Genomic DNA, 27010 nt, shown 5'->3' with positions numbered 1-27010 from the left:
TGGTGGTCTGAATATTGGGTTGGGCTCCAACATTTTCTGTGGAAGGATCTGATATCAGATTGTGGCTTGATACTTGATGGCTTCCTGCTCCCTCAAATCATATTAAATATCTTTTGGAACTCCAAAGACAAGGCTCTGAACCCTTTCTTCTATGTCGGAACCACCATTCTTCGTGCAGTGCCTCACTTGTATGATGCTTATAGAGCTAACCATTTTGTTCCCAAATGGTCATACATCTATGCTAGCCATGATGGAGATTTGCACTCCACTGGGTGGAATATCATCATTCCTTGCCAGGGAGTGCTCTTTGCATTTCTTATATACTTGCAGCAGCGGTTTGGTGGCGATTGCATCCTTCCTAAAAGATTTAGAAAGCCTGGTGAGTACGAGACAGTCCTGAGTCCTTAGCTCTTTCAGATAAACTTTGTGTGGAATTCGTACCATGCACAATAAAGCTATGTTTAATTGCTGTAATGTCTGATCCCCTGAGTGGAAATCTAGCCATATAGCGGGCCATGAATATTTCATTTTCCTCTTTGTTGTTGTACTTTGTGCAGTTCTATGTTGGAGTGGCAGTAGTATAAATGTATAATGCCTTTTTGTACTATTTTCCTGAGTGTCGAGCACTGTTTTATCGCAATGTATAATTTACTTATAAGATGGAAAATAGTGTTAATGAATTAGTAATGCATGTGTCTTTGTGTTCATTCAGTATGAGTTTATATACATATACCTTTAATATGTTTGGAATCTTACTTCATGCATGCACACATACTCACACCATCTGCCAGGATGATGACTATGCTTTAAATATCTTACCTCATACCTACGTTTTTTTTTTTTGAGAAAAGAGTCAGGCTCAAAGAGCATTAACAAAATTTCATGGAGGTAATGAAAGAAACAAAAACAGCAATGCCCTACAGAGAGAGAAAACTATCACTACCACTATCATCATATCATTTTTTTTCTTCTTCTTCCTCCTTTTTTTTCTTTTGATTGAATCACCATCATCATGGTTATTATTTTGGAGAAAAGAATTAGTGGAACTCAACTCAGTTTCATCGAGTAAATGAAAGCAAGAAAAATTCCAATAGACTGTTTTAGTAGACAACCCTTGAAGGTTTAAGCATATAATACCATGAAATCATTGTTTCTTATGGATTTCCTCTTCTCTAATTTTTTAGTAGACAAGTGAACATATCCTGAATTGTTTATGTCCTCCAAGAGTGGAAGCAGAAGCATACTTTCATAGCCGAAATCAAAGCGCACAGGTTCCAGACAAACACCAAAGACGGAGTAAATGCTAGCTTATCCTTTTCTTTATCTGAAGCGCTGTGGGAAATCCGACGATCAAATGTTTCTTTACTGAAGAGCTGGGAAAAATCCAAAGACTCCATGTCTGAAATTACCCCTTATTAATGTAGGCCAATGCTCTTCCCTTCTAAGACTACTTGACTTGTTTCTTGATGGATTGCTTTTCTTCTTCATCAAAATTTACCAATATGGCCTATGTACTCGAATAACCTCAACACGCATTCATAGTATCAAGGCTCTGGCCGATTTTTCCACCATGCCTTAAAGCTTGCAATCTAAGAAAAATTCAAATAGCCCTTGGACTCACTGAATTATAAGTCGGCACTAGTTTGAGCACCTACCATAAACCAAGCACCATTTAATCCCGTTATAATCTATATAGCAATCAATCACTATAATGTCCATGTCCATGTCCGTGCAGTATTTTTGCAATAATAATAACAAAAAATGGGCTTCCTTGTCCTCCCACTCCATCCCCAGCCTTTATAAAATCCCCCAAAAAACAGCACGTCCCAACGGTCTAATTCCTGACTCCTCTCTTCTTCCACCTCCTCAACACTTCCGTTAAGAGACAGGATTATGGTTTCTACCTTCTCTCCTCCTCCTCCTCCTCCTCCTCACCTTCGTCTCCCCTTCTTCCTCCTCCTCCCTCCTTCTCTGAGAGCAGAGATGTCGTCTCTGACCTCTCTGGCTTCTGGTCCAGATTCACTGGCTATGGTGGGGCGCGAATACCTCCTCATCTCTGTTGTTTTCAATCTGAATTATCCTGAGAAATCTAACATCCTTGAAATAATGTAGCTAACGGCACTGTCATAGAGCTTGGATGCAGACCGTAGCAAGAATCAGTTTGATTCCACTTTGCTTTTAGTCTATATCCAAAAAGAAATTTTACAGGATGGTAGTAACATAATCCTGTTCCCATCATAAATTTGATATAAAAAAATGCTAGCATTCGATCCTAGTTCCTCCTATTCTAATTTCCAGCACATTTCCAATGGGCTCTTTAGATTGGACTGCAGGAACAATTGCTTTAGTGAGAACTATGGACCTTGGGTGGGAGTCTTGGATTCTGCCTTGGCCTTTATGTTTCTGAATCCAGAACGGATTGGATTTGACATAGGTCTCTCAGATGTCGATAGCTGCCTATACAGCAGAATCTTCGAGCCTGAGAAGTCCATAGTTGGTGAGGGTTCTTGGGATCAAAATGGTGTTAACTAATCAGTTAAATATAAGCTCATAAAGAAAGAGCCAACAATGTATATCAGATTCGACATCCTTCAAAAGGGGTATAAAGTTAAAAACATATAAGAATCTGGATATCCAAGATCGAACTCATAACCTTCAGCAAACTTAGATCTAATACAAAGATAAAATTTCAAAAAAATTTCTAGTTTCATTTGTGATATGCTTTATGGTACGATATATAGGGTTGTCAACGGGCTGAGCTGCTCGGGCTCGGCTCGGTAAAAGCCCGGCTCGAGCTCGGCTCGTTAGTCAAACGAGCCCGAGCCCAAAATAAGGCCCCTTTAAATCCGAGCCCGAGCTCGAGCTCGAGCAGCTCGCGAGCCCAAACAAGCCCAATTGGATTTAAATCAGACCCAGTCACCCAACCCGAGCTAACCCAAATCCATTTAATTTTTTTAAATCGAATTGGATTGGTTCAGGTTCGCACTCAGCCCGTTAACCCAAACCCAATCCGTTAACCACTTAACCCTTCCCTCCACGGTTCCACCTTCTCTTTTTTTTTTCTTCCCCTTTCTTCTCGTTTTCTCCAAAAGCTTCCCGCACCGGCGCCGGGTGTCCCTCCCCTCCCCTCTCGCCTTCCTCCTCCACCGCCGATGCCTCGCCGCTTCCTTTCACTGCTGGGAAAGAAATCACACCCGAGGCCCCTCCCCCTCTTTCTTCTCCATTTCTCCCCCTCCCTTTTCCTCTCTTTGCCGACTCCTCCACGGCTCCACCGGCGAGACTGCGACAGAGAAGGGGAGTCCCTCGCACGGGAGGGTCGGGCCACGGCCGGCGGTGCCCGCCGCCAAGCCCGCGGTGCCCATGGCATCCTCGGCAGTGCCTGCGGCCAACGCCTGTGCCGGCAGTGCTCGCGGCCGAAGCCGGCGGCCGCCGCACGCAAGGAGGTGAGTCCATTCTTCTCTCTTTTTTCTTTCTTTCTTTCCTTCCTTCTTTCTTCTATTCTTCTTCTTTTCTTTCTTTCTTTCCTTCATTCTCCTCTCCGACGATGAACCGTCGGAACCGAGATCTCTCCGACGAAGACGGAGACGGAGACGGGGACGGAGATGGGGATGGGGATGGGGCAAGCTCGAGCTCGCCGCTCAGGCTCGAGCTCAGGCAAACGAGCTTTACGAGCCCGAGCCCGAGCTGGGCTGTGCGGCCCGAGCCCGAGCCCAATACAAGGCTCGGTACCGAGCCCGAGCCCGAGCTCGAGCCGAAAAATTTGGAAAACGAGCCGAGCCGAGCCTGCGGAGGTTCGGGCTCGGCTCGGCTCGTTAACAGCCCATTGATATATCACATGAGCTAAGCACCATTTATGCTCCATTTAGAGGAGCTGTTGGCAGCAGAGCTTTTGAAAGTACAGCATTCTGAAGTAGAGCTTTCATAAAAAAATATTTGTTATTTCGAGACTATATTTCCAAAGTATTGTACCACTTTAATATGTGTTTGATAAACAAATTGAAAAAGTACTTTTGAAATAACAAAATGACCATAAGAACATGCATAGTATTATACAACAAAACATAATAAAATATAATGTGTATTAATACATAAAGATATGATATAGTATAATATTACTGTAATATAATATAATATTATTATAATATAGTAATATAATATTATATACTATAGTATAATAATTTAATATAATATTAAATTATTTAACATAACATATTAATGTATTATAATATAATGTATTATAATAATATATTTATAGTATAATATAATAATAAAGATATAAAATAGTATAATTATTAGCATAAATTAATTTTTCATAATATAACAAATTTTCTAGTTAGGTGATAAAATTGGTTAAACAGTTTTTAAAGGGATATTTTGTATAATTGTTATATTTTATCATAGATATTTTGATCAAAAAAACAATTTTCCGATCTGACCTAATAGTGCTTTTCCGAAAAGCTCCAAAATGGAGCTTCTCTCGAAAAACTGTTTTTAGCTTTCTGGAAAAAATAAAACAAATTTCCAAAATTTTTACCAAACACCTCTTTTTCATCTAAAAGTGCTTTGGAGGGCTGGAAAGTATTTTTTAGCTCTCCAAAAGCTCCCCCAAATGGGGCTTAGTCCCGTTATAATCTCTAGTAATCAAAGATTCCAAGGTTGATGTCCATGTGGTGGTTTTGTAATAACAACAACAAAAAGATAGGCTCCCTCTCGAGAGAATTTATATCCTACACGGCCGGCACAATGTGGCTGTGCATACTGTCAATCACAATTATTCATCTGGTGCACCGAGATAAATGTTTGATGAATAAGGCTTGCAGCAATAGATGGCTATGATTAGCAGTGTACAGGATCATATGAAAAAATCTCTTTCAGGTGCTTGCTAGGAAGGTATCATCTTTTGCCACTTGCTAAAGTAAAAGGTGGAAGATTTGATTCTGATTGGAATCAGCCCTCGGATATATTCCTGTAGCTTATTGGACTTAACGATTATGGGCTGACAGTGAAGAGAGCGCTGGGCCTGGAAGGCCGTTCGGTCTGCGGGACCTTCTCTCTCTGGAACTTTCTTGGGTGATCGAGCTGCTAAACCTCGCCGAGACACCAGGCCTCCTAATTCCTTCTATTTAAAACCCACGCTTCAACCCCACCTAAACCCTCGAGAAACCCTAGCAGCCCCAGTACCGCTTCCGCACAGGGGAAGTGGGAGATGCTGCGAACGGTGGCGACCGCATCCGCGGCGCTGAGGCGGCTGGTGCTGGCTTCCACCCGGCCATCGATCCTCAGCCGGGCCGTCTTGGCGGGGCCGGTCCTCTCTCGCCTCTCCGTTCGTCGCTTTCCGGTCTCCCGCCCCTTTCCCCTGGCTTTGGATCTCTCCCGCGGCTACGCTGGCGGCCGCAGAGAGCGCATCCCGTATGACGAGGACTCGGACGATTCCGACGGCGAGGAGATTATAAAGCACGAGAATTTCGGCTCGGACGAGGAGGGGATCTGGGACGACACCGACGGCGCCGAAGACGTGGACTTCGACGAGGAGGATTTCTCCGGCGAATCGACGGAGGAGTCCGATTAATGGGAGATGAGTTTGTCTCATCTCGCATTTGGTTCAAGGGTCTTGCTTTTCCTTCCTTTTGTTAGTTGGTGTTATTTGAGTCCTTGGATAGAAAAAAGAAAGGGAGAGGGGGGGAGAGAGAGAGAGAGAGGTGATGGAATAGAAGAAACAGAGTGAGAGTAACCATTGTGGGGTTGTGGGTGGTGGGGCCTTTAGGGTTTAAACTTGTGTTAATGGTTGGTTAGCTTGGAATGCTCTCATGCTATTATCTGATGTTTATTTGATAATAGTTTGATAAAGCTGAGTCATGATGGTTTCTCTTGGGAGTGAAATGAAATAATGTACTTTTAGTAGTCTAATAAGCTATTTGTTGGTGCATCTTTTCTAATGTTTATTTGCTAACAGTTTGATAAAGCTATGAATCATGATGGTTTCTCTTGTGAATGAAATGAAATAATGCTCTTTTAGCAGTCTAATAAGCTATTTGTTGGTACATCTTATTTAATGTTTATTTGCTAGTAGTTTGATAAAGCTATGAGTTATGATGGTTTCTCTTGTGAATGAAATGAAGTAATGCTCTTTTAGTAGTCTTCTCTTGGTTATGATTTCTATCATGATTGTGACAGGAAACGTAGGCACCAAAACTATGGATTTCCCTGACCATTTATTAAGAGATTCAGTGTACCCTATTTAAAATGTTATTAACGGGTCCTCTATGAAAGAAGCTCCTTTATATTCTGTTCTATATTGCAGCAGTGGCATCTGTTGGTGCATGCAAGACATTTCAGATCACCATTCACGTAGTTAATTGTGCTCTCTGTTTTTTTTTTGTCTGTTTTAAGCTATCTGCAAACAGTTTACTTCTAGGGGCAGTAATTGGATTAGAATATCAGCTCTTGTTCCAGTACATTATTATTATTATTATTTTGTCTTGTGTGCTTGCATGCAACGATTTGTTCCAATCTGTGAAGGTCTCAGTTTCATGTCATGCCTGTTAAGTAGTATGTTGATTGATTGGATTCTCGAAAAATATGAATTCTATAAGGGTTTGGATGAAATTGGAGAGAAACCATATCACCAATTATAAAACCTCTCTTTCCTCCACCAAGAGAATGCGTCTTGCGTACCAGCCTCCAGCCACAAAATACCAGTTTCCACCCATAAATTCTTCCTGCAAGCTCCAACGCCCGGACGATCAGATAAGCAATGCAGCAGAAGAGCGCATGAGCCCAACATCATGTCTGCATAACCTTCAATTTATTCAGCTTCCGTGCCCCATCAGCAAAATAGCCGAACCATCAAAATTCCACTTCCAACCAGTATTACTCTGATCCTTGCCACCCAAAAATTTATACACTGATGATGTTGCTTGCATTTACATGAAGCCCCATCATGTACGGAGTATTTTGATTTATTTATCCTAGTTCTTTTATAACAACTGTTGATGCAGTACCAATCATCTCAAAGGATCGATCAAAAGAGTTATTGGTGCCAAATACTTGGGAGAACATATATGTGTAGGTTGTGACTGTTGGGGTATTCGACATTATTTTGATAATCTTAATCCACGTATCTTTTGATGACTGCATGATTGTCGTAGAATGCTATTTGAACCATAAATGTTTAAGCAATGGAAGACATGTTAGATCTCCGTGTAAAGAACAAGAAAGCTCATGAAGAAGCTGCATGAAATTATGAGTCCAGAAAAAAAAAATTGCCACTTTAGTGGCAGCAATGATCGCTGCTTTCCCCTAAACAATCACTTTTCCCTCGTCATCAGAATATAATCCAAACCAATTTTTTTACGAAGGAAATCGCTAGCTATGCGAGCAGACAGTAGACACCCACTTGAACTTTCCACAAAACCTTGCATAGGATTAAAAAGATGAACAACCGACATGAGAAACGACGATTGGTATTTCCACAAACACCTTACATGCAACTGCAAAAGTATAAAACCTCCTTACATGCGACTCCCAAAGTAAAAAAAGAGTTCAGCTGGCAGCCCCAAAATCAGAGACGAGTAACAGAGGGTAATCCATATTTACGAGTCTTGCTCGTCCTTGCGCTCGTCCTTGTCCTTCTCATCCGATCCAAAATCCAAAACGAATCCTTCCCATTCTTCCGACTCCACGTCCTCCTCCTCCTCTTCCGCCGGCGCCAAATCCAAATCCATTTCCTCGATCTCCTCCTCCTCGGACTCGGAGTCCTCGTCCTCCTCCGGCTTGGTTTGCATGGGCGGGCTACGGCGGGCCATCCGGGCGTAGCCGCGCGAGGAGACGGCGACCGGGAGGAGGACGAATCTATGGGATGGACGATGATGGACGGAGTGGTCCGTGCGAGGAGCGCGGATCGGAGCGGTCGAGATGGCCCGGATGGGGATCGACGGCGTTCGGATGGATGCCACGGCCCGCCTCCTCAGAGCCGTCCACGCCGCCACCGTCTTCCGCAACATCGCCTCCGCCGAAATGGATGGGAATTGGCCAGCAACGTCTAGTGAAAAGAAGCGGGCGAACGTGTTGTTGCTGTTTTTTTTTTTTTTTTTTTTTTTGTGTGTGTGTGTTAGACGGAAAAAAAAAAAACAAATTTCGAAGTGCTGTAAACAACTTTCCCTTCTTACCTGTGTAATTCCGCCTATTCTAACCCAGCCCGATCAAAATTAAGCACCGTAAGTGCAACCAACATTTTTATTTTATTATTTGAATCTTTGATATTAACTATGAAGAATTGATCCTCTTTCATGTCTAGCATGAAAAAAATGCTATGATGGGCCTTTATTTGTATTTTTATTTTTTTATTAAATACATATTTTTCAAATGGAAAGAAAAGTGTGCATCTCAAACAAATTTAGAGCAGTGCTGTGGTAAATCAGAAATGTCACACTATAAATCACCGTTCTTTAGATTTCTCTTCGCTTTGTTGCATGGCATAGTTTTTGAACCAAACAACTTCGGCTAATATATCTAAAATATCAAATCATTGTTCAAAATTCATTGGTCTTAACATGTTCCATCAAGTATTGAAAGTTATCATTCTAATGATGCATTTTTTCCAATTGATGTCGTTCGATGGAAATTTTGATTCAAAGCCGTCTTTTTCTAAGTAAGGCTTCAAAACATGACTGACTCTAGCACGTCTTGCGGACGACAAACTCCTATATTGAACTTGGGCCTGCATTGGGAAAAAGGCTGGTCAAGCCACCTAATTTATTGAAGGTAAAAAGAATGTACAAAAGAAAAGGAAAGTATACAAAACCACTCAAACTAAATAGCTATCGAAGCAAAATAGTTTGAATCAATGCATATGAGTTGCCCTTCTGTGAAGGACCGGTTAAGAAATATGTGCTTGTCCCTTTCCTTCCAGCAGAACCAGAAAATTGTTGGCATCAACTGATCAAAAGCTGGGTGGACCGCCTTTAGGAATGGTAGATTGTTCCATGCCGTCCATTGTGTCGATGAGATGTAGGATATGACGATAATCAATCAGCATCCTTTGTGATGCGGCCCGTGCACTGCAGAGCATTCAGTATCATGGATGGCTACCATCAGAAGCTCATATTTGATGGCCGCTCATCTCTTGATGATACTGTGCGCGCACCGCAGAGGATCCATGCTCATCTCTTCTTTGCGTACGTAAAGGTCATCTGCAATTTGTATTTTATACTTCACCACTTCAAGAAGACTTTCAAGTTTATCTTGTGAAAGCCTCTTTTGAATCTTGTTAGCTTGAATCCTCTTTAGGTCGTCCCCTTCCTTTTTTGTGTGCCTAACATGGCCTGTCTTTCCAAAACTAATCATCCGCAATTTATATTTATAATTCACCACACTGTAAGACTTTTAAAGTTAATGTGTGAAAGCCTCCTTCAAAACCTTCTAGCTTGAATCCTCTTTAGGTCCATCAGGAAAATCAAGTTAGCCTGAGCGATGTTGCTAACCTTTCATAGCCATGCGATCATTGAACATGGCTTCATCTTCATTTAAGACCTTCAAGCAAAGACATCCATCTATGTGAACCTTGAGTTATTTTGCACGCTCTAAGCGTGCTCCGAGTATCCAGCACAATAAGTCCTCTACATTTTGTAAATGCTCTACATTTTTCTCATTATAGCTGAATGTGATACCTAGTGGAATGATTTTGCATATATGGTATGCAGCAAGTAAAGCAATACATAGCGTTACACTATTTTATGCTCGAAAGATTCTAAATACTTATATAAAATCAAAAAAATCTAAATAACATATTTTGTCTAGCATTTTTGGATGAGTTCTTTCATTACTATAAATAGTATTGAATCAGACCTGATCTATAGCCTATGTATAATTAGAGTATACTAAAAATCTTTTTTAGGACCGACCAAAAGTTGGGCTTGTAATTTAAAATGTCCCCTCACCGCTCACAACATTCCCCTTCTCCTCTTCCTCACAATAATTATGCTATAACATTATAACACCATTATTACAATAGAAAAATAATATTATGATAATTTTATAATATCATCATGGTATTATTATCATATTTTATTGATAACTTTAATTACATATAATAATGAACACATAGTAGTTGATAGTTGCTATAAGTGTACGTCTAATTATATAATGTAAATACATAAGTTATGATTATAAATATATATCATATACTTGTGATTATAATAATACGTTTAATCATTATGACGTCAAGTTATTTTATAGTGATATAATTACTATAAGCAATATTATTTTTTCATTGTGTATAAAAAATAATATAATTAATACTATATTGCAATTTTGAAAATGCGTCATTGCTTCTCAAGAGCATGACCCTACAAGAGAATTATCGTACCTCCTTACATGTTAGATAATCAAATAATTGTAATTATATTTGTTATTTTGAACTACAGATAATCAAATCAGATTTTTTTTTTTTACAAATACAATTTTAGGTACACATAGTTAAATTATAATCTATAATTTAATTATATGCAATTGAATCGCAGATAAATAACAATGTGGGTAAAGTAGCCAGCAGGAGCATTAATCATGGATACGTATGGTTAGTATCGTTAGAGGAATGTTATACGGTCACGAGGTTAATGGGCTCTGTGATGCGACTGTCTTCGCTCACAATACCGCAATCAGTTGGGCCAGGCCTGCTCGGATGGAGCTGGGCCTATTTGCGACCACCAGAAACCCAGCCTGCATCCATGTAAAGGATGGGTATAATCGTAATTTAACCAACAAAACCTCTGAAACCCTAGCTGTATCTATATAAAGCAAATTAGGTTTTCTGAAACGCCTCCATCCGGGGATAACTCGATAGCCGACCAAAGCCGCCGTCGGCGCGTCGTCGTCCGAGGTAAGGAAAAATGGTAAAGTTTTTAAAACCAGGGAAGGCGGTGATCGTCCTCCAGGGGCGGTTCGCCGGCCGGAAGGCGGTGATCATACGGTGCTTCGATGAGGGCACCCGCGACCGCCCCTACGGCCATTGCCTCGTCGCCGGCATCCTCAAGTATCCCAAGAAGGTCATCCGCAAGGATTCGGCCAAGAAGACGGCCAAGAAGTCCCGCGTCAAGGCCTTCTTGAAGGTGGTTAACTACAGCCACATCATGCCCACCCGCTATACCCTGGATGTGGATCTCAAGGACGTCGTCTCCCTCGACGCTCTCCAGTCCCGGGACAAGAAGGTGGCCGCCTGCAAGGAGACCAAGGCTCGCTTCGAGGAGCGCTTCAAGACCGGCAAGAACCGGTGGTTCTTCACTAAGCTCCGCTTCTAGAGCGCTTCTAGAGAGAGGTATACAGTTCATGAGATTGATGCCCGCTGTCTAGGGTTTCTTTCGTATTTTGTTCTCGATCGCTTTGCTTGGTTGTCGTTATGGTTATGTCTGGTGTCATTTGGATTTGTTATTGGATCTAGTAGACCTTTTAATGTAACTGGTACTTAACTGTTTTTGCTTGGTTATATGTAGGATGAATGGATCCGGATGAGCACAATTATGAAAAATGCTTTTATTAAATTGTGGGTTTTAATCCGTGTATTTTTTTGTTAATCTGTTTTTATGGTGTTATGAACTTATGATGATCCTGAAATTTAAAAAAAAATGAATGATGTTGATTTACATGTGTTGATGATGGTACGCTATCTTAATCTTTAGCCTCATATGGAGTTTAACCCTTTTTATCTAAAATCGTCCCCCTATATAATAGGTGCCAGTGATGTAATCTAGATAAGTCCTTGAGTTTTATTAAAAAGAAATGAGATCATGCTTTGTGAAAGCAGTGGTTTGAATAAGTTATCAAAGATGTGGCGACTGATTTTGTTGACATTAACTATCTATGCAAGGAATACCTTTGGTAGATCTAATTGGAAGTTTCATATGGGAGGCAGGAGGGGATCTCAAGGTTCTAACCGAGCAGAACTTTTTATGTTATTAAATTGGTCTTCTACTATCTTCCCGCAATAAGCCATGGATGAACAGAACTGATTTTGCACTGGAGTTTCCATAGTTTCACGGCAGCAGATCCTATCTACAAATTGAGCTGGATCTTGACAATCATAAAATGAGAACTTTTTGATAGTGCTCATGACTTGATCTTCTCCTTGCCTTAGCTCGCAGAGTCCTCGTTTGTTTGAATTGATGATACTAAATATTGATGGACCTTTGGGTTTCATGATGACAATATCTTATATATGGCCAGACTCTTTATGTAAAAGATTGGTTTTCCTACAGGCCCCCATCAAAACGATTTTTTGGTTGGATTCCTGACTTTTGTTTCTTGAGACTTGGTCCTGGCTTCTCATTCTGTCCAAATGATTACAATGATGGCTCTGCCTGAAATATGATTTGTGCTCAAGTATATAGAGGTTAGTTTACTTCTGTTCGAGCATAACAGCAAATTGGTTTTCATAAGGTGAGTGATTTGATCACCCTGAGACCTGTAATTTCTTGCAGAATCCATCTGACAAAGCAGAGTAAATATTGATATGTAGAGTTGAACTGTGTGTGGGATTAAAAATCTCCATAAGTAACTTTGCTGATATCCTTTCTGAATGAAACTGATTTATATGAATAATTAATATATGGTTGAACTTTTTTATTGCCTGGTAAACTCAAGCAGGGGATCACCTTCCACATGTAAAATTGTATATTAATCTACAAAGCTGTTGCTGACTTTTCCTAAACTAGAGCTGCTTGGGCTGTCTCGACTTCTCAATCGTGGAACTAATTCATTTCTTAGGAATACTGTGTTCAGTACTTGAGCTACTGTGTACTATGTACCAGAAAGTCAATCCTATTTTTTATGTTTCTAATGTAGATTTGGTTGCTATTGTTATGCATGTCTCCAGTGGCTTCCATGGCATAGGACATCTTGAATAAATGCTAGTTTGGAGATTTGATGTTAGGAACTAGGTTTTGTAGTCAATTGATAAGAATCATTGGGTTGATCCTGTATCTGAGATTTCATAGAGTCAAGTAGATTGATAGTCCAATAGCATGAAAACATCAGTATTCCTTCAACCATTTTTAGATAAGTTTTCCTCAAGAAGTTAAAGTGTAGTGCAATCACAATCATGATATGTATCTTTAGGACAGCTTCTCTCATGGTAGTCTTCAATGTATATGATTCTTTTTCGAAGAGTGAACAGATTGTTTGATGTTCCAGCTTGTAGTTGATGTCCACATAAGTTCTCTCCATCACCCCCCCTCCTTTTGATTTCTGCCCATCTTCCTGTCCTGTGAAATTTCATAATTGTTTTGGTAAACATGGAATGCTGGGACATATGAGCAGGTATGATTTATTTCCTAATTGTATAAACTAGTACGCTTTTTCTCGCGACATCCATCCATGTGCTTGGTCCTTATAATTTATTCTTGAAACTTAATATGTATAGAAGTCAGCTTGTTTAATTGATTGGCTTCCTTGTGATCTTTTTTGCCGTGTTGTTTGTTTTTGCTGACCGCCTATTTGCTTGGATAAGATGTGATAGGCACTCTCTTCTCTCTCCTTCCCGCATTGTGCATTCTCCATTATTTTTTGTTTTTTGTGAATTGCTTGTGTTGATTATGTTTCCCTCTCTTACCAAATCTATGGATGATTAATACTTCCCCAGTAATTCAGTCATGCTTTCTTTGCTGAGTCTGCATTGAAACTTGTATGTGATTTGTCTCTTCTAATCAATTCTTTTCATCATTGCATTCTTTAGGTTATTTGAGAATCTTTTTCTTAATTCACCACTGTAGTAGTTGGTTGAGACAGTTTATCTCAGGAAACATCTTGTTTGCATATCCAACCTTATCCACAAATCTAAAAATCCCTCTTCTTCCATTGCTGTGTCTTTGCTCTGACAAAATTACCAACAAGAGTGTTTATATGACAGCAATAATCTCATCATCGTGAAAGCTATCTGGGTAAATCTCATTAAATTGATGAGTGTTCAAGGGCATCCAGCAAAGCTTTTGTTGAAAATAAAGAATTAGTTGGTAAAGCTTTTTACACTCTCATCTAAAGTCATGAAGACTGCTTTTTAATGCTGTTATCTGCCTCACTTTCTTGGCATCAAGTAGCTAGTCGAGTCAATGATGCAGTTTGATTGTGGATGTGGAACAGAAAAGTGTGAATAACCTACCTAATTAGCAAAAATCCAATGGTAAATGGGCAAGAAAAGCGTGAGGTAGGGTCATATCTCAACATGTCAAGGCATCAAGTGGCTAGCTGAGTCAATGACATAGCTCGGTTATAGACAGGGAATAAAGAAGTCTTAACCACTTGCTGGCAAAGTGAAAATGCAAGCATCCTTTGGATAAGGAAAAAAGTGTAGAAAGGTATTGTCATTAGCTCTGTAGATAAAATTTTCAGAAGAGGGAAGCGAGGTAGAGTCACAATGGGAATGTTGCAAGTTATTGTACAAATTCCTTGTTTATTTTTAGCGAGAATTCACCTACATTTTTGCAAATTGAAATGTGAGGTTAAAATGCAGAACACGTACACCACAACAGCTCCGTCTTGGCTTAAACTTGTATCTTGTTGTGCTCTTATTCCAGCTATTACCCTTGCAAATATTGATCTTATGCGTGCCATTCCTTGTTTCATGTATATATATGGCCGCACTCATTCTATATCCATCATCATCTTAAAGATACTGTCAATATTCGAGTTCACTGACGCATCTGGAGCTCATCACATAGTGTAGTATTTTACTTGAAAAGAAATTTGTGGATTATATATGCATAGTGTTAAATTTTTTCAGGTATGGCCGATGTTGTTTCCATTTTTATTTATATTTCTAGCAGATTGTAAGCCTCAAAATTAGAGTAAAATTTGATTACTTCTAGGGTTTTCTGGCTGTCTGAGTTTTTTATCTGGTCCCTTTTAAATAAAACAAAACATGATTCTCTGTAAAACAGAATTTACACAAAAAAGGGGGAATCTGTTCTTTCAAGCATCTTTTTCAGTTTTTTTGACCATCATGACTTTGAGAATAGGTTTTGTGAAAAAAACAAGCAAAAAATGTTTTCATAAAACTCATTACTTCAGATTTTGTATAGACCAGGTGTGTTCCCACTGAAGTGTAGTGTAGCAAGATATTAGAGCTTTCAGATGAAACCAGGCTGTGTTAAGGATTTATTTTCATCTCATTTCTGATTGCATATGAATCAGTTTCTAATCGTTCTTTGCACCATTTGTGTATGATAGGATTCTTTACCTTTATACAATCTTCTGGGGTGTCAGTTTTAGTTAATATGGTGCAAGCGTTTCTGGATTGAACTCGTTTGGTACATCAGAATAGCATTGAACTTTTAGTGTGAATTAGATCTTCTCTTTCAAAGATTTTTCATTACAGCTCCACAATTAGATTATCTGCATATTCACATCCTTCAGTTGTCCTGTGACTCTGGCTAGGGTACTCCAATAAGCCTTGGCGGGTCGGTATCTTTTCAGCTACTTTCTCTGCTATTCCTTGAACCAACAAAATTGCTGACTGGATTGTTGAGGGCTATTTACCGACATGCATTTTGTCATCCTTTGTGTTCATCTTGTTCCCCTCCCTTTCCTTTGTCTGGTTGCCTGTTAAATGCTAGATGAATCTGTAGAGAAACCCCCCCAAAAAAGAATTGTTCAACTCAAGCGTGGCCAGAGGTGATGAAGACAATTGCAATAAAGCTTTGATGTGTCGGTTTGGTAGTGTTTGTTTTTGGGTTAATATAGTTGGATCAAATGAACTAAGAACCCCCGTGCAACTGATAATTGGTGTTAGTGATGAATGAAGCATGGAATCTTGAAGCTGAAAAGCTTAGTATCACGGACATGGACACGACCAGCCATAGACAGACTCGGGGGACATGATAATAAATGGTTGCAATATAGTGATTGATGATCTTGCAGCAAAAAGGATCAACGGTCGCAAATTGCTTTGAGCGACTTGCAAGTTGCAACCAAATCTGGTTGCAATTGGTATTTGGACCAACCGGGGCGACGTAATCAGCAATGGTGAATTTGGATGGTGGAGGGTCTGTGCAAACCCAAATACATACTTATATAGTTATAGATGTACAAGTATTCTCTCTCTGCCAGTGGGACTGCTTGCACCCACACGTCCAACCAAACATTTGCGATTATCACTCCTGTGATTTGCCTTATTAATTCCGTGAAAGCAAATGAAGCTGTTATTTTATTTGCACTGGTTAATTATTTTCCCCTAATTGCTAATAGAGCTTGCTTTGGAATATAATTCCACTGTATTTTATAATTTCGTATTGATTTTTTACGTATCCATGGTTTGGAGAGCATATCTCCTGGATAGGAGATACCAGTAGACGCCGTCTAGTTTTCTAGTACCATCTGCGAAGAGAGACCCCCAGCTGGCTAAGCTGGCATTTGTGTCGGGAATCTGCTGTCCCGCATTTACCGATTAGGCGGTGCCGGGATAGTGGAATATCTTATTCGTCTGATACGGGGATTTTTATTTTAAATTTACAGGAGGGAGGGAGAGAGAAGCGATCACGGTTAGTCAAGATGCTCGAGTAATCTATTGTTTCTATCCCTGAAATATTTAGTTTTATTTCATTAGTTTCTCTTGCGACTACATCTTGACCCATGCTATCCTGCATTCCTGCTATCTTTTCTTGAAAAGCTAATCTTAGCCTACCTCCAAACTAGAATTGATGATAGGATCCCTACAGTTTCTAATAAGATTTGCTATTTTTTCTGGCTTATACTTAACAGACCCAAGGGCCCAATTAAATTAATTTTAAGCCTAGCTAAGTCCAGCACGTATGTAATCCATCCAGACTAAACCGACAGGGTTATCCGTCAAGAACCCCCAATCGCCAACTAGTTCTCACCTTGCAAAGCCTGTTATAGGTTAAAACGAAAAAAAAAAGAAAGAAAAAGAACGTTTGTTATCGGAAAAAAATGAGACCTCTGCCTTTCACCAACAGAAGATAATGGATCGTATAATGGCTATACAAAATATGTTTAAACAGGAAGATACAATTCATGTCACAATGCAATCAGATACAGCAACCAAATTTCCAGGAGTCACAGGCTGGCAATCTGACTCCATCTCAATCAATCGTGTGCAACTTTAACTCAGTACCTGGGTGATTCTAATCAGGGTCAGCCTCGTGATATATTGTATGCTTCTAGATCTGTCTTGAATAGCCCGTAATATGTTTCAAAGACTTGGTAGAGGAGGGCTCACAATGTCTCCATGTGGAGATCAGCCAAGTTAGGGGGCGACATTGGTGGAATTGCTTTCTTGTGGACACTGCTCATCTCCAATATTCTCCTTGCAGTTGCTTGAGATTTACCGTCACTGCTTCCTCTCAAGGTGCTGGCGGTAATTGATTGGTTTACACCAGCCCTCAAATTAGGAACTGCAGAAGAATTTTTGTTCTGAAGACTCTCCACAGAAGACAAAAATTTCTCCCGGGTGATTGTTTTTGCAGATACAACTGCCGAGGTGAAAACACCAGACTCCTTCAAAGCTTGTATAATGGCCTGAAAATATAATTGTTAGAAATATGGGTTGCAAGTTAGCAGTAGTAGGATATAGAATATGGAACGGATAGAGTTTTTAACTAATATCTTTCATGATTTTGAGAGTGAAAGTTACCATGGGCGTATATATTCGGGTCAAGATACCCTTCCTGAGGAGTTTCAAATTGAGTTGTTTGTCAGTCCATACCACGCGTTCACGAAACCTGAAATGGAAATTGCAAGTATACCGACAAATGTTTGAGCATGATATTGGAAACAGTATAACAGTGCTGTTGTAGGAGAATTAAAGCTAGCTGCATGATAGAAACTAGTTAAAAGAATGCAACTAGAGCTACATCAGATGATTAATTATATGAAATTCCTTCATCTTGTCATAATAGGAGTCCATCCAGGATTTCTTTCATGTGCATAAGAGTAGGTCTAATCTACTCCCACATGAAACCAAGAAACCAAGTAACAATAAGATATGGCCACAAATATTGCTTAAGAACAATAAACCCTTCAAATTGAATTATAAGAACATTTGACAATTTTGTCGTCATAACTCAAAGCATTTTCCCATCAAGCTGGGGTCAGTGATCAACTCAGCATGAATTGAGAATATTTATGTAATGACTGACAAGATATTTTAGGATAATTCAATAATATTAAGAAAGGTAGTTGAGGGAATTACCATCTTAGCATTTCTTCCTCGGTGGCAGTTGATGCAATAATGAAAGCCTAACATGCCGATACAGAAGTTGTCAGCACATGCCATCACAAAAGAAAACAGAAACATCTTCAAAAAAAAATGGAATTTAACTAATTACCATGATCACTTGAAGGTTTGTTAAGATGGCAGATATACTGAATTTCTATTCATAAGTTAAAGATCCATGTCAGATAAAAAACTGTAGCACGCTATTGTTGTTTATGAATTTGCAACCCTCATCTAAGATTGAATTGCTAAAATCACCTAATATGGTAGATGATATAATGTAGGAATGTGCTGACAAGTTCCACAATGGCTAACTAAGATGTATAACTTAAGGCTTGTTAGATATGCTAAAGATTATATATGTACATATGACAAATTGACTCATACAGATGCGTTAATATACATGCACATGAAAAGCAGACATTGGTGGATTTTCTTAGTAAAACTTCATGAAAATACAGCTATTTTCTTTAGCTTATCTGAAATGGACATTTTAGCTTATTATAATCTTTTATGCATTTTCTCATATGTAGTAAGCTTATAATTAGACTTCTTCTATAAAATGATATCTCAAGCATATACACACTCTTGTAACTGTATCACTTATGATCCCTCCTGCACTGACAAGGCAGCTTAATTTTCGTTTCAAGAAACAGGTTGATTGGCAGCCAAAGACAAAAAAAAAAAAAAAAAACATAGATGTAGATGCTTAATGGCCATTTTCCTCAGAACATTGCATATGTCAGAAATGGTTGAGATCCCGGTTCTATTTGCAAATATAAAAACATTAATTTAAGTTGTACGAGTTCACCTGCATAAATTGATCCTTTCTAGTTTATACCATAAACATAATTAGAAGAGACTGTTGAACTGGTGAAAGAACACTCACGTCTCTATCAAACTCCAGCATAAAGCATCTCTTGACATCATCCTTTGTTGGTTTACAGCCACATCTATCACGCCTTGATGTCAAGTCTGAAAATTTGGTATATGTGTAATGCAGAATTGCAGCCTCTTCCAATTTGATCTCACTATCAAAAATAACACGAACAGTCATAACTCACAAGCAGTCCTACGTGAGTAATCAAAGCCACAGAATCAAATAAGATTTGATGCTTAACATTCTAAAATACTTTCAGGCAATATATATTCACAAGGAACAGTCGCATCTATAAAGATGAATTAGGCTGCGTAAAAAGGAATAATCTTACTTTGGGGTCTTCATATAATTGTGCCATCTATGTGCACCATTAGGGCGAAGATATTCTTGAATACGTGCAGCAGATTTCCCATTTCCGTAAGTAAGAAAGTAGTTTGGATTACCACGTGTTGCTTCCTTGTATAAGCCAAAATATGTTTCCTTGGGAAGATGATCATAATTCTTCTTAAACATAGAAATCTGTTGGGCCACAAAACGAATTTGCATATTCAATAGAACATTCTTGACATATTCCAAAATTCACATTGACAACATCCTCACCACATTAGAAAATGTAGCAACAAACCATATAATTTGATTAGCAATATGAGACATCAATTACCTCAGTAAATGGATCTTTAATATCAACTCGTTCTATGCTACTTTCCTGGAATCCAAAAAAAAAAAAAATCAGATCTACAACATGAAAATTATCTATTCACATTATAATGGAGGTCTGCTTACATAATTTGGAAAGATAACCATATCAACATTGCCAGGTACATCTGACAGCAACTGCCTTAAAGAGTACTCTCGAGCACCAGCTGGATGTATTAACTCATCAGTGTCAAGATGAATGATCCAGTCCATACCGATGTCCTTCCATGGAAACAAGCAACAGAGCATATTATGTTCCATTTCAGTATCATAGCAAGCTAAAGTGAAAATGCATGTTAAATGATGACAAAGGATAATGAAATGTTGAGAGCAGAATCACCTCTACTGCAATATTGAGCCATAAATGAATGAAACAACTCTAACATACCAGCAGTAAAGCAGAATAAAGGCCAGATGCAATAATTTGGCTAGTCAATCTTGATAAAAAAACAAAAGAAGAAAAAGCTGCTTAACATGCAAATAGCGATATAATTGGTCATACCCGTGCCAAAACAATGGCCATCTCCATATTCAACGACTGTTTCACAAATAGTTCATAATTGCATGGTTTGTAAAAGAAGCCTGACAACCAAGTCTCATTCCAGATACGGCTATGGTTCAGAAGAAAACAAATACACATTAGCTGGTATTCAGATAATTGTGATAAAAAGTATCCAGTAAGTAATTGAAAAAGTTCTCTTCAACAAAGTAGAATAAACTCGTCATAGTGTCCGAATTCACATAAATCCGGAAGCAAAACACATACAGTTGTTTGTACTTCCTTACAATATATTTAAGCTTTTTTTGATAAACCAAATTTTTATTCATTGTGGCCTTCTCTGAAGATCTAATCAGGCCAAATATAAATGAACTGACCTTTTAGCTTGCTTCTCCTCGAGTTCACTAGTTCTATAGATGATTTTGACCCCCTGTCATATAATGGAAAAACAATATCTTACTCAGAACACCAGTACTCGAGTCAGTGAGGACGGTTGAGAGGAAAAAAACATAGAGCAAATCGAAATGGAAAAAAGGGAAAAAAGTTATTATATTTAAAAAAAGTTACAGGAATGGATTCAAGGACTGCCGAAACATTAGGTTTTGCAGCCTGCCCTTCAACAAACAGAAAGAAGGTTGTAACTCCGATGACTTTGTGATAGTACAACCATGGCAGAATTTGCTCCAAACCAGCTGAAGTGCTCGTTGTGATACATATCTGCATTAACCAAAAGGATGCCCCCAGGGTCATATGAGTAAAACTTGTTGAAAAAGTGGAATGCAAGAAAACAATGTTTGCAGGAAACCATCACTCGAACCCCTTAGCTAATTTCTCGAAAAAACCATAGAGCATGACATCCAACGGGTTTCAGAACTACCGTGAGGAAGTAAACATAGTTTCGTTACTTAAATTCAATGGGAAGCTTGAAAAAGGGAAAGTTCAAAGTGCGTATTTGTTGTGAAATTAGCGGACGTAATCAAGCGAATAGTTTAAGATCCAAAGCATGTGAAACAAAATTCCAGCAAGCATCCACGCTATTGATGATAGGATCAGCATACGAACTGAATTGATCATAAGACTATCAAAATCGAATTTTTAAGCACCACAATAGAATAGTGTCGTCCTCGAAACAAGAGGAGATGCCCTTCCAGTACATTAACACTAATTCACAAAAAAGGGAACACGAAGACATTTCACAAGCACTTCTAAGCTAAAGCCCATATCCCAATTCAAACTTCCGCCGCCGCTCCTCCACCTACCGCCTCATTCTACCAAGATCCACCCCAGATCCCACCATATAACCCTGGGAGAACGAAAATTAGCAGCAAAAGGAAAGAAAAAAATCCGACCTTGGGTCGCGGATCGGGGTCGAAATCGAAGTTCCAGCCGCGGTAGAAGGGGAAGGAGGGGGAGGAGCTCCTGCCGAGGATCTCGGTGCAATCGGAGGAGGAGGAAGAGGAGCGGAGGGAGGAGGAGGAGGATGAAGAGGAGCCTAGGGGGCTGTTCTCCATGCCGGGGAACATCTGTGTGTCGGTGGGCCAGCGGGAGGCGGGGTCGTGGAGCCCCCCGCGCCATTGGAGGACGAAGGCCAAGCAGGCGAGGGCGAGGGGGAGCGCGGTGAGGAGGAGGATGATCCGAGAGGAGAAGCTCGGTTGGGCGGCGGCGGAGGAGAAGGCGGCCGCCCTCAGAGGGGCGTTGAGACCCGCCATTGGAGAGATTGCTCCAGCGACCAAAAGGAGAGGAGAAACAAAAGGGCTTTTGAGTTTTGACGGACTGGGACTTGGGAGGATTTTTTCCCCTAATTTTTTTTCTTCTAGTAAATGTTTTTGTCCCGCCCGACTTATGCTATACCCACGTTTTGTGGCTCCATGAATCATCAAGAGTATCTGATTGCTTAGATCGGACGGTGTGCTTGTGATCACATTGCGACTCGTCTCCCAAGTTAGGTCCAGTGGATTATCAATAATGGTGGGCGACGATATTGATTTTTCTTTTTTCCTTTTTGAGGAGGTGAATATTTGTCAACCAGAGGACAGACGGAAGTACCTATTATCGACATATTTTGAAGTACTTTATCTCCATGCTGGCCCAAATACCGTTCCACCCTAATCGGGCAATAAAGAACTGTTGCATATCTTCTTAATAATTATTGGAAGGCGATTAATGCTCATAAGTAAAATGATTACAATCTCGACGACGATTACGCTAGCCTGACCATAATTGCACGATTGATACGGTTGTCACTGCTAAATTTGGCCTGATTTTTCCCCCAAACTTCGAGCGGGCTTAGGCCTGAAAATTTTTGGAAAATCCAAGCCAAAGCTTAAGCCCAAGCCCAACCCAAATTACCCGTTTGGGCTAAAAATAGCTCCAGCTCCAACCCAATTAAAGTTTAATATTTCATAATATTGCTTTACAGGTAAATAAGCTAGTTAAATAATATGCGATACATTATTCTTGGTTAAATTTATTTTTAATTTATTCTTTACTTTTTCATTATTCTCTCTAGTTAACAACATACAAAAAAAAAATTGATTCGGGCCTAAATTCAAATGGGCTCTACATTTAAGTCAAAACCCAATCTGAATTCTTTCGGATCTCGCCCAAAGCCTGGCTCGAAGCTGGCCTGGCCCAAGCCCACTTTTAGCCCTAATCACCATGCGCATAATATGAGAAGTTATTACTATGCAGTTATTGCACAACAAGCCATTATCATGTAGTTATTATACGCTCCGTTAATCTCGATCCCATCCTTTATGTTGGGGGAATTGGAAAATCCTCAATAAGTTATTATTTTCACCAATACTCTCACTTCATAAACTCACTCTTTTTCACTGTTTTTCTAAAATTCGACTAATTTAAGAATTAGAGAGTCCCCCCACCCGAAAACTTCCAATAAGAAGACTTTATTTCAGGCTGGATTTGCATCCTAAAATACGATCATCCACATCGTCATTATCCGCTAGTTCGAAGCTTTTTATCTTGGATCATAGTTAACCTTAATCTCACCTCGTGACTCAGCCGATCTTAGCTGATCTCGGATTTTAGCGACAACCGTTTAGTTACTTATGCACTAGAAAAATTGTTTCTCCTAGATTAGCTGCCATTTTAAATTAAGTTTCAAGCCTCTATAATTATATATAAAATAGGTATAAATCTGGACAAATATGGATGTACATAGAGATGCTTGATTATGTGAAACTAACGGAAGGCACTAAATACAAGATATATTATGCACTAGATAGACACAAAATGGCAGTCAAATGAAAAGATAGAGTTTCTTTTTTGAAATACATATAAAAGACTGCGTTTGACTTCAAGTCTGCCCATTACATGTTTGATGTTGGAATGAAGCACATATTCATGTAGGCTAACCCAGTTTTCGCTAATTTAGATAGAAATTCTATATGTTACTTTGGTGGAGTTAATTTTTATTTTTGGATTTGACCAAAGATGTTGATGTCTTTTGAGATATAACAATTTTGAAGATAAATCGGACTCTATAGTCTCATATGTGACACTGGAGTTCAGTTCAGTGTATCTTTAGTTAAATAATACAAATATAGGCTGTATGCAATGGAATTAGAATGTTTTTCTTAGATCAGGTTACAAACGTCACAATTTGGAAGATCGGACTTTCCTATATGCAAACTAGGAGTTAAATCATTCTTCATCAATTAGATTATATATGTCAGAATAAAATTATTGTTTTTTTTAATCCAGTACTTTGGGATGAGGTGGCAGGAGACACCAGAAAGTTCAATTTTTAAAATGGACTTTACGTTAAAATTCTGTTTTCAAACTTAAACTTTATGGTGCATGGTTGAAAAAAGTAATCTATTATGTTATTTTTTTAATTTTTTTATTATATAAATTTTTTTGTACCCTACTAATTTCAAAAAAAAGCCCTAAACTGTCTTGAATAATTAAAATACCAAAAATATTTAAAAATAAAGGTAATATATCAATTCTTAGTATTATATTATAATAATGTTTTCAAAGAAAATAAGTGGTTTCTATAAAGAATGATTTTTCTCCTAGATTTTGATCTCTCTCTCTTTTAAGTTTTCTCTTACTTTTGAGTAAGTTATGCATCACATCTATCTCCACCGAAAACCTACCATATCCATTTTATGAGCAACCCCAAAGAACATGAATAATTAGAATATTTTCTCTCTACAACTCTACCGTATCCATTTTATGAGCAACTCTAAAGAACATGAATAATTAAAAGTATCTTTTCTTATTAGGATTCACACCTTCCCTCAAGTAGACAGGCAAGTCTGATGTGCTAGCTCAATGTTGTTCATTCTTTGCTAAAAAATAAAAGTTTTATTATGATATCGTTAGTTGTATAATTTAATCCATCAAATTTAAAAAGAAAAATAAATATTATGGGCGCTATATTACATACTTCAGGTTTTCGAAATGCACCATATAGAAAGCAAATATGGAAATGCTAGTTATTAAACAAATAAACTATTAATGATAAGTTGTTGTTCTCGTCGTTTTTACTCTTTGCAGCTATTTTTGCCATTATTATCTTTTTTGGAAAAGTTTATCATCACCATCTTTATCCCTATAATTATTTTGAGGGTTATGAAACATCAGACAGAAAAGAGTTCTAATATCAACTATTTTTATCTTCTCATCAATGATTATATTGCTTATGATAATAACTAATGCTTGTACTTGAGGATGTAGTCAAGGGTTTTACCCTCTCACTGTGAAGATTGAGGGTTTATTCCCATTACCCTTGCAAGGAAGTTGGGTTAATTCCAAAATATGTACTATTTTCTAAAAAAATACTTATTAGAAGATGTTTAACTCAAATTTTAGATCTATTAAGTGGATTAAAGAGAGAAATGCTTACACTTTCCGGTATTTAGAACCACCATGTTATGAATTTCAAATTAACTGGGTTCAATTCTTTTTTAATCCCACCATAGAAAAATACATATTTTCTAGAATTCTATTAAAATAAAAAATAAAAAAATAAAAGAAAAGAATATTTGGTGATTGCTCACCTCCGACCAGGAAACGTGCCAACTTCCTCCCCAAGTCTCGTTATGTGGGTTCGGGTTGTATCTTTCTCGCGAAAGACTGATCGATCTTCTTTCGCAAGATCAACCGTTGGATCGCGCCCCGCACAGACCTACAAGCAGGCCAGAATGCTCTGCACAGCTGTCAAAGCGACCATTACACGATCCAACGGTGGTTTCGCACGAAGGAGGGCGAATCCTTCCTTCGTGCGAAAGATACAATCCCTGTTCATTGCGTTTACCGTATCACCATGGAGAAGGAGGAGGAGGAGGAGGAGGAGGGGCGCTTTTTCATGATCACCAATCACCATCACCTTCAAGGTTTCCTCGATCAGCAATGGCTACTCCTTGAGGTTACATATAGAAGATGGGAATTGGAGAAGAGCTGGAAGCGAGGGCGGGCATGGAAGCTAAACACCACAAGAGCAGGGGGGGGGGAGGCTCCAAGCGACTCAAAGCAGGAGGAGAAGTTTATGAAGGTGACAGGCAGCAGCTGGTCCTCCACGCACTGGCACGGGAGCACCACATGGCCTTCAAGCTCGTCGCAGACAAGAACTACGTACCGAGAAATTTGCGAGAAGCAATGAGTTGAAGGTTGGCGAGACCCTCGACGTGTAGGACGGCAAGGAGGAAGTCCCAGGGAGGGCGAGGAAGAGAGGACGACGAAAGGGGAGCTCCTTCTAGCGATGTTAAATTACGAGATGAGAGAAGAAGAGGAGACCAGGAGATAGTAGAGGCGGCCTTGTCATCGATGGGGCTTCTGATGAGCTGCCCATTCCTTGTAGAAGTTTTTCCTTTTTGTTTCTTTTATTTGCCCTACCTTCAGGTTGGTTACCTCTTGATGCAAAGGAACAAATGTCTCAGACTTTAATACCGGCATCTTCGCCGCCGGCTTTGCGCCAAAAAAAAAAAAAGGATGGCTAAATGAATAAACAAACACTTACTTATGTGTGTATGTGCAAAGGTGCTGGCTGTTTGTTCCTTCATTACGTATTTTTGTCTTCTTTTTTGCCTTCAAGTTTTCCTAATTTACCATGTTGTCTTATAATATACTCTGAATATAATGGTAAATCATGGAGGTGGTCAAAATATTTAGGGTGTAAATAGAAAATGTCTTTTGAGAAGAGTAAATGAAAAATATCAAATGATTTATGTGGATGATTTCTGATGTACGAAAATTTATCTTGTATGAAAAGCCAGAAGGCAAATGAAGAGCAACGCGCCTCCACTTTTCCTCGTGCCAGTCACCTTTTTCATTAAAAGACTTCTTGGTAGAGAGAATTTGGGATGTCCCTCTTCATCCTGGTGTTTCTTTTTCAGATGAAAAAAGTACTAATTCAGTAGAGACAATTTGGGAACGAGGGTGTTTCTTTATGCAAACACGTTGCATGAACAGCAAATTCTCTCTTTTGAAGTGGACCCCCCATCAAAAATACATAAGCCTGCATGTGAAGGAGCATAGCAAATTTCTGATGCAAATTTCTCAAGCAAATCACACACATGGAATCACGCAAAGGGGCACCAGGTTCCACAAGCAGGTAGTTTATGCAGACACACGAACGAAGAAATCAAACGTTCAGAGATGAAGGTATCAACAATACTTGCATCTCGGCATCTCAGTCATCACCAGAAAGAAAAGTGTTGTAAGATACACAAACAGAAACACCTAAATG

General features: G+C 39.1%; 2 protein-coding genes across 2 annotated transcripts; one reads left to right on the top strand and one right to left on the bottom strand.

Moving 5' to 3' along the window:
- The first annotated feature begins 10804 nt into the window (after window positions 1-10804).
- Window positions 10805-11567, top strand: LOC103702530 (60S ribosomal protein L27-3-like). Its single transcript, XM_008784996.3, has one exon. The coding sequence runs from the start codon at window positions 10890-10892 to the stop codon at window positions 11295-11297; it is 408 nt and encodes a 135-aa protein (XP_008783218.1). The 5' UTR covers window positions 10805-10889; the 3' UTR covers window positions 11298-11567.
- Window positions 11568-16922: 5355 nt separating this feature from the next.
- Window positions 16923-22060, bottom strand: LOC103702529 (glycosyltransferase-like At2g41451). Its single transcript, XM_008784995.4, has 11 exons — window positions 21645-22060; window positions 20863-21012; window positions 20673-20725; window positions 20299-20407; window positions 19884-20018; window positions 19762-19806; window positions 19432-19619; window positions 19110-19251; window positions 18197-18243; window positions 17639-17726; window positions 16923-17523 (listed from the first exon to the last, which is right to left on the bottom strand). Exons 1-11 carry the CDS (start codon window positions 22002-22004, stop codon window positions 17221-17223), a joined length of 1620 nt encoding a protein of 539 aa, XP_008783217.1. The 5' UTR covers window positions 22005-22060; the 3' UTR covers window positions 16923-17220.
- Window positions 22061-27010: the final 4950 nt, after the last annotated feature.

Source organism: Phoenix dactylifera, chromosome 8 (genome assembly GCF_009389715.1).
Source record: "Phoenix dactylifera cultivar Barhee BC4 chromosome 8, palm_55x_up_171113_PBpolish2nd_filt_p, whole genome shotgun sequence".
NCBI lineage: Eukaryota > Viridiplantae > Streptophyta > Magnoliopsida > Arecales > Arecaceae > Phoenix > Phoenix dactylifera.
The sequence above is the reverse complement of the archived record's forward strand: the minus strand, read 5'-3'. Positions and strand labels throughout refer to the sequence as shown.